This window comes from Phocoena phocoena, chromosome 6, assembly GCF_963924675.1.
Source record: "Phocoena phocoena chromosome 6, mPhoPho1.1, whole genome shotgun sequence".
Classification (NCBI taxonomy): domain Eukaryota; kingdom Metazoa; phylum Chordata; class Mammalia; order Artiodactyla; family Phocoenidae; genus Phocoena; species Phocoena phocoena.
The window spans coordinates 45,506,927-45,515,342 of NC_089224.1; the positions used below are offsets into that span (position 1 = coordinate 45,506,927).

The window sequence follows — 8,416 nt, forward strand, 5'->3', positions numbered from 1 at the left end:
ATAATGAGGAAAAAAAAGGTTGAGAAATGTTGCCCTAACCCATCTGGAGAGTGCAAAATGAAAAGCAAAAACAGAAGTAGAAAGTAAGAGGGAACATTCAGAAAATGGAAACCAATTCATTCCCATTTAAGACCCAGGCCTGAGGGAAGGTCTTCAGAGAACCTAGAGAGCAGGGTTCACAGAGGAGTCCCCACCTCAGCCAGGCCGGCAGCATCTGCAGGGTCCCCAATGGCCCCAAACTTGTCCTTACTCCTGGCCCTGGTGCTACTCAGCTGCAACTCCAACTGCTCTCTGGGCTGCGACCTGCCTCAGACCCACAGCCTGGCGAACACAAGGGCCCTGATGCTCCTGCAACAAATGAGGAGAATCTCCCCCTTCTCCTGCCTGAAGGACAGAAATGACTTTAGATTCCCCCAGGAGGCGTTTGGTGGCAACCCGTTCCAGAAGGCTCAAGCCATCGCTGTCGTCCATGAGATGATCCAGCAGACCTTCCAGCTCTTCAGCACAGAGGGCTCGGCTGCCGCTTGGGATGAGACCCTCCTGGACAAGTTCTGCACTGCACTTTATCAGCAGCTCACTGACCTGCAAGCCTGTCTGATGCAGGAGGCGGGGCTGGAAGGGACTCCCCTGCTGAAGGAGGACTCCATCCTGGCTGTGAGGAAATACTTCCACAGAATCACTGTCTATCTGCAAGAGAAGAAGTACAGCCCTTGTGCCTGGGAGATTGTCAGAGCAGAAGTCATGAGATCCTTCTCTTCATCAACAAACTTGCAAGAAAGCCTCAGGAGGAAGGAATGACACACACCTGGTTCAACACGGAAATGATTCTCACTGCCTAACGAGACCACACTTCCACCTGTGCTGCCGTGTCAAAGACTCTCATTTCTGCTCTCATCATGCCCTGAATTGAATTAATTTGTCAAGTGTTTTCAGGAATATTAAGCAACATGATGTTCTACTCTACAGGCACTCGTCCCTCATAGATGCCCATGCTGATCTATCTACTTACTTATCTACTTAAATATTTATCTATTTTAATATTTATTTCACTATTTATAAAGATTTAAATTATTTTTATTTACATAATATTATGTGCATGTATACATTGTGGTTAAGAGAAAAAATATATACTTTGTATTAACTCAGTTTATGAGTTTTTCTGTTCATTAAATTCTTACTAGAGAAAACTTCCTGTTTTGTTTTTTTTCTTTAAAAAAGAAACACCAAGGGGCTTCCCTGGTGGCGCAGTGGTTGAGAGTCCGCCTGCCGATGCAGGGGACACAGGTTCGTGCCCCGGTCCGGGAAGATCCCACATGCAGCTGGGCCCTTGAGCCATGGCCGCTGAGCCTGCGCGTCCGGAGCCTGTGCTCCGCAATGGGAGAGGCCATAACAGTGAGAGGCCCGCGTACCACTAAAAAAAAAAAAAAGAAAGAAACAGCAAGCCTGAATGTGCAACCTGATTAAAGAATGTATGTTACAATTCCTTGACCCATCATTACGATTTTCACGTTAGAAATAAAAATGGACTTCTTCTAGCCAGGTCGTATGTTGCCCTCAGGAACTAGAGGTGAACATAACTAATCCAATTCTGCTTTGGGTAACATTGATTTTTTTTTAAAGGAAAGTAACCTAAAAACAATAATCAGTTAATACAGGGACTTCCTTGGTGGTACAGTGTTTAAGACTCTGCTCTCCCAATACAGGGGGCCGGATTCCATCCCTGGTCAGGGAACTAGATCCTGCATGCCTCGACTAAGAGCCCACATGCTGCAAGCAACTAAAATATCCTGAATGCTTCAACCAAAGATCCCAAATGCCATGATGAAGATCCTGCATGAAGGAATGAAGATCCCGTGTGCCACAACTAACACCTGGCACAGCCAAATAAATAAATAAATATTTTTAAAAAATCAGTTAATTCACAATTAAATTTAATTATTTTTAAAATAGTACTAATGTGTAGTAGAAATTAATATCAGTTAAATTTAGTGCTACAGTGAGAAGGTGGGAAAATGGAATTCCCCCAGCAGAAGGTAGATCATGTCATGCGTGGATATAGAAATTAAAGCAGTAGCTATTACCTATAGTTAACTAGTAGACATTTCAGTGCAAATGTCCATTGGATACTGGAGATGGCAATTTATAAGCAATTCCATGAAGTGTAGAGCATGGAACTGAAGAAGTGATCAAATAGGAGGAGAGTATAGAATGAGAAAAGGGCTGAAAATTGAATACTAAGATCTTAACGTTAAAAGGGAGGGAACGCTACAAAGGAAAGCAAGGGGAATGGCCATATGTTAACAGGACAGGAGAGAAAGGTGAGAAGACCATGTTTGAAAGACTGAAACTGCTTAGAAGATTCAATGCATTCGTGAAAACATACATGGAAAGTGCTCCTACATTGGGAAAAGAGATGGCATTGGCCACTTAGTGACAGCTTGTTTGGTAGAATTAATCAGCAGAAACCATAGTGAAGAAGGTGGAAGGATGAATAAGAGAAGGGAATGACAATATATACAGAAAATACCTTTGAGATATTTGCCGTCTGAATTGGAGGAGAGACATAGGGTGGAACCTAGAATGGATGTGGATTATTTTTTTCTCCGCATTGTTTTCCCTTTTTGAAATATATTTTGCTGCTGAAGAGATTTCATGGATTTGATATACTGAAAACTCATATCAATGTTCAAGATTTGATTTACTTTAAATCCTGACATTTAATCACTTACAATGATAATGTATCATTATTTTGATGAATATGATGTTGAATGTCAGTAAGTTTCTCTGCACTTGAAGTCATCCACTACAAGGGAAACAGATAGAACTGACTTTAGTGAGAGCTGATTTGCTGAAATTAATCACCAGAACCCATACTGGAGCAAGTGGAAGGGTAACAGGGAAGAACTTCCATTGTCATTATTTCACCTGGGGGGTCAATTTACTTCTTTCACTCTCATCATAGTCAGATTTGCATTTGTTTCCTTTTACCTCAGTACATCCAATGCAAGGACAGCTTTCCAAGAAAGTTGAGTGGAGAAGCAAATCAATGATGTATTGAACATTATGGAAAATCATGGTATGGGCCCTTTATGTTTCCATCTTTGCTTCCCTCTTAAGATACTCAACTCAAGGTGATAAAGGAAGTAATTCAGTAGTAGCAAGACAAACCCTGCCCAGAAAAATACTAAATGAAAAAGAACGTATAACATTACAAAGACTCTGACACCAGGAAAGCAGAGAAGGCTAATTTTATCTAGCATCCTATGCCCTACATTTTCACCACCCTACGTCTTCACCGTGAGATGGAGAATGATGAACGAAGAGGCTCAGTAGAAATGTACTGAATCATCTAATGATGCTTAATAATTACTTCAATATAAGGTTCTGACGCGAGGTGAGTAGAAGCTTCTGATGGGAGGTCTAATGGAAAATCTAAGAATACTCTGTTAATAATTGTTTGCAGTAATTATTATGAACTCTGTACTAATGATAAAATGGTGAACAAGATATAGACCTGTCACCTATGGTGGTTACTTGTCAAACAGGTCTAATAAATCCATTTTCAAGAAGACCAATCCCAAAGGATAAGCCAGCTTCGCTGCTATGGAAAATAAAGAGGGCAGAAACAGAGCCCAGGACTAGAAGTAATCACAGCCAACCTCTTAGCAAGATAAATGTAAATCCTCACCCTAAAGGCCAATTTACCTTAGTTCCTTTTACCCCATACATCATGTTCAACTTTCAACAGAAACTTACCATACTAAAAGGTGAAAAACACAGTTTGAAGAGACAGAGCAAGTATCAGAACTAGACTCATATACAGGAGAGATTTAGAAATGATCAGACCAGGAGTCAAAATGATAGAGATTAAAGTGCAAAGGGCTCTAATGTAGTCATCTATTTATTCTTCTACTTTATCTCAGTCATACTATGTATGGTATTTAAAATAGTTTTGTTCATATAATATCATGTTCACCTTTATAGTGTATTCAATATAATAAAATATGCTTACCTCTATATTGTTTCAAATTATTTTCTTGTTTAATTTATGAAACTCTCCCCTAGATGACATCTTGGATTTTTTTAGTCTTACAGAAAGAAGTAGCTTTAATTTGCAAGGCATACTGAAACATGGATGATAAATTCTACTCATCATTCATTTATTTCAGTGGTTTATATTTTATTTTATTTTTAAAAATTTAATTATTTTTCACCCTGCTGGGTCTTTGTGGCTGTGAGCAGGCTTTCTCTAGTTGTGGCGAGCAGGGGCTACTCTTCATTGTGATGCACGGGCTTCTCACTGCAATGGCTTCTCTTGTTGTGGAACACGGGCTCTAGGCATACGGGTTTCAGTAGCTGCGCCACGTGGGCTCAGTAGTTGTGGGTGGCATTCCAAAGGTCAACCCTATCCAGCAAAATCTCATTCCTCTGTATTCATTTTTCTCTTTGGGTTTTCTTGTGTATGAGATGAGAGGCATTGACATTGAGTGCATGGAAGATACACAATATGCAGGATCAATGCTACAAGCTATGGTGGCTTGATGTTTCATTAGAGGACTTTCTCTCCATCATATGCTTGAACACAAAGTCATAATGTGAGAGGTGCCCTCTGCTTACTTATGAGCTGTCCTTGTCTGTCTTGTGGATTTTGCTTATGTTTGAGCCTCAGTGTGATGTGGGCATCGGGAATTAAGCACAAATAGGTTGTATTTTATTATTTAATTCTAAAAAAGATATCTAGGAGATCAATAATTACGTCTAGTCCTAAAGAGAAAAAGTTGTTGACAATATCTAGAGGAATATCTAGCAGCTAGTGAAGTTAGAAATCATTTTATGATATGAATCAAAACTAATAATTACTTAAAAATAAACGTTAAGAAAATCATTTAAATTTTCAATGCTTTTAGCAGTTTTGATAGATTTTAAAATATATCTATACAATGGTATTCTTGTGAAGTATCTGTATAAATTTTTAGTGAATATGTAATTTGATACATTCCTATTTATTAAGTAAATGTATTACATTAAAAGTCATTCTGCACACTTAACCAAAATGTTAAATTAATTGCAGTAGCTTTTACAGCTAATTTTTAGCCTAATTTTTTTTGTCATACTCACCCCTGCATCAAATAAAAAGAAAAGACTTTTCACTTTCTTTTTCTATTTATAAAGTAGAGATATGCATGGAGTACACATCAATGTACACAGTATATCTGTGTATCAAAATTTCATAGGGGGGCCATATGGAAAAAAAATATCTAGAAAGGTTCTGTGGGCAGGAGAAGGGGAGGCAAGGATAAAAAACAGTGGTTGAGAAACCCTGCCCTAACCTATCTGAAGAGTGCAAAATGAAAAGCAAAAACAGAAGTAGAAAGTAAGAGGGAACATTCAGAAAATGGAAACGAATGGGTTCCCATTTAAGACCCAGGCCTGAAGGAAGGTCTTCAGAGAACCTAGAGAGCAGAGTTCACAGAGTCCCCCACCTCTGCCAGGCCGGCAGCATCTACAGGGTCCCCGATGGCCCCAACCGTGTCCTTACTCCTGGCCCTGGTGCTACTCAGCTGCAACTCCAACTGCTCTCTGGGCTGCGACCTGCCTCAGACCCACAGCCTGACGAACACGAGGGCCCTGATGCTCCTGCAACAAATGAGGAGAATCTCCCCCTTCTCCTGCCTGAAGGACAGAAATGACTTTGGATTCCCCCAGGACGCGTTTGGAGGCAACCAGTTCCAGAAGGCTCAAGCCATCGCTGTCGTCCATGAGATGATCCAGCAGACCTTCCAGCTCTTCAGCACAGAGGGCTCGGCTGCCGCTTGGGATGAGACCCTCCTGGACAAGTTCTGCACTGCACTTTATCAGCAGCTCACTGACCTGCAAGCCTGTCTGATGCAGGAGGCGGGGCCGGAAGGGACTCCCCTGCTGAAGGAGGACTCCATCCTGGCTGTGAGGAAATACTTCCACAGAATCACTGTCTATCTGCAAGAGAAGAAGTACAGCCCTTGTGCCTGGGAGATTGTCAGAGCAGAAGTCATGAGATCCTTCTCTTCATCAACAAACTTGCAAGAAAGCCTCAGGAGGAAGGAATGACACACACCTGGTTCAACACGGAAATGATTCTCACTAACGAGACCACACTTCACCTGTGCTGCCATGTCAAAGACTCTCATTTCTGCTCTCATCATGTCCTGAATTGAATTAATTTGTCATGTGTTTTCAGGAATATTAAGCAACATGATGATCTACGCTACAGGCACTCGTCCCTCATAGATGCCCATGCTGATCTATCTACTTACTTACCTACTTAAATATTTAGTTATCTATTTTAATATTTATTTTACTATTTATAAAGATTTAAATTATTTTTATTTACATAATATTATGTGCATGTATACATTGTGGTTAAGAGAAAAAATATATACTTTGTATTAACTCAGTTTACGAGTTTTCTTTGTTCATTAAATTCTTACTAGAGAAAACTTCCTGTTTTGCTTTTTTTCTTTAAAAAAGAAACACCAAGGAGCTTCCCTGGTGGCACAGTGGTTGAGAGTCCGCCTGCTGATGCAGGGTACACAGGTTCGTGCCCCGGTCTGGGAAGATCCCACATGCCGTGGAGCAGCTGGGCCCGTGAGCCATGGCCGCTGAGCCTGTGTGTCCAGAGCCTGTGCTCTGCAATGGGAGAGGCCAAAACAGTGAGAGGCCCGCGTACCACCAAAAAAAAAAAAAGAAAGAAACACCAAGCCTGAATGTGCAACCTGATTAAAGAATGTATCTTACAATTCCTTGACCCATCATTACAATTTTCACATTAGAAATAAAAATAGACTTCTTCTAGCCAGGTCGTGTGTTGCCCTCAGGACCTAGAGGTGAACATAACTAATCCAATTCTGCTTTGGGTAACTTTGATTGTTTTTTTGAAAGGAAAGTAACCTAAAAACAATAATCAGTTGATACAGGGACTTCCTTGGTGGTACAGTGTTTAAGACTCTGCTCTCCCAATACAGGGGGCCCGGATTCCATCCCTGGTCAGGGAACTAGATCCTGCATGCCGCGACTAAGAGCCCACATGCCGCAAGCAACTAAAGGATCCTGAATGCTGCAACCAAAGATCCCGAATGCCGTGATGAAGATCCTGCACGCAGGAATGAAGATCCCGTGTGCCGCAACAAAGACCTGGCGCAGCCAAATAAATAAATAAGCAGTTTTAAAAAATCAGTTAATTCACAATTAAATTTAATTATTTTTAAAATAGTACTAATGTGTAGTAGAAATTAATATCAGTTAAATTTAGTGCTACAGTGAGAAGGTGGGAAAATGGAATTCCCCCAGCAGAAGGTAGATCATGTCATGCGTGGATATAGAAATTAAAGCAGTAGCTATTACCTATAGTTAACTAGTAGACATTTCAGTGCAAATGTCCATTGGATACTGGAGATGGCAATTTATAAGCAATTCCGTGAAGTGTAAAGCATGGAACAGGAGAAGGGATCAAATAGGAGGAGAGTATAATGAGAAAAGGACTGAAAATTGAATACTAAGACCTCAACGTTAAAAGGGAGGGAACGCTACAAAGGAAAGCAAGGGGAATGGCCATATGTTAACAGGACAAGAGAGAAAGGTGAGAAGACCATGTTTGAAAGACTGAAACTGCTTAGAAGATTCAATGCCTTCGTGAAAACGTAGATGGAAAGTGCTCCTACATTGGGAAAAGAGATGGCATTGGTCACTTAGTGACAGCTTGTTTGGTAGAATTAATCAGCAGAACCCATACTGGAGCAAGAGGAAGGGTAACAAGGGAAGAACTTCCATTGTCATTATTTCACCTGGGGGGTCACTTTACTTCTTTCACTCTCATCATAGTCAGATTTGCATTCGTTTTCCTTTTACCTCAGTACATCAAATGCAAGAAGAGCTTTCCAAGAAAGTTGAATGGAGAAGCAAATCAATGATGTATTGAACATTATGGAAAATCATGGTATGGGCCCTTTATGTTTCCATTTTTGCTTCCCTCTTAAGATACTCAACTCAAGATGATAAAGGAAGTAATTCAGTAGTAGCAAGACAAACCCTGCCCAGAAAAATACTAAATGAAAAAGAACGTATAACATTACAAAGACTCTGACACCAGGAAAGCAGAGAAGGCTAATTTTATCTAGCATCCTATGCCCTACATTTTCACCACCCTACGTCTTCACCGGGAGATGGAGAATGATGAACGAAGAGGCTCAGTAGAAATGTACTGAATCGTCTAATGATGCTTAATAATTACTTCAATATAAGGGTCTGACACGAGGTCAGTAGAAGCTTCTGCTGGGAGGTCTAATGGAAAATCTAAGAATACTCTTTGTTAATAATTATTTGGAATAATTATTATGAACTCTGTACTAATGATAAAATGGTGAACAAGATATAGACCTGT

The 8,416-nt window shown here is 40.5% G+C and overlaps 2 protein-coding genes across 2 annotated transcripts; both read left to right on the top strand.

The window, feature by feature from the left end:
- Positions 1-215: 215 nt before the first annotated feature.
- Positions 216-802, top strand: LOC136124347 (interferon alpha-1-like). The gene has a single exon (XM_065878998.1). The coding sequence runs from the start codon at positions 229-231 to the stop codon at positions 796-798; it is 570 nt and encodes a 189-aa protein (XP_065735070.1). The 5' UTR covers positions 216-228; the 3' UTR covers positions 799-802.
- Positions 803-5,517: 4,715 nt separating this feature from the next.
- Positions 5,518-6,087, top strand: LOC136124417 (interferon alpha-1-like). The gene has a single exon (XM_065879126.1). The coding sequence runs from the start codon at positions 5,518-5,520 to the stop codon at positions 6,085-6,087; it is 570 nt and encodes a 189-aa protein (XP_065735198.1).
- The last annotated feature ends 2,329 nt before the right edge of the window (positions 6,088-8,416 follow it).

Excerpts from the sequence above, each read along its gene's own strand:
- LOC136124417 (XM_065879126.1), top strand. The coding sequence starts at position 5,518 with ATGGCCCCAACCGTGTCCTTACTCCTGGCCCTGGTGCTACTCAGCTGC.
- LOC136124347 (XM_065878998.1), top strand. The coding sequence starts at position 229 with ATGGCCCCAAACTTGTCCTTACTCCTGGCCCTGGTGCTACTCAGCTGC.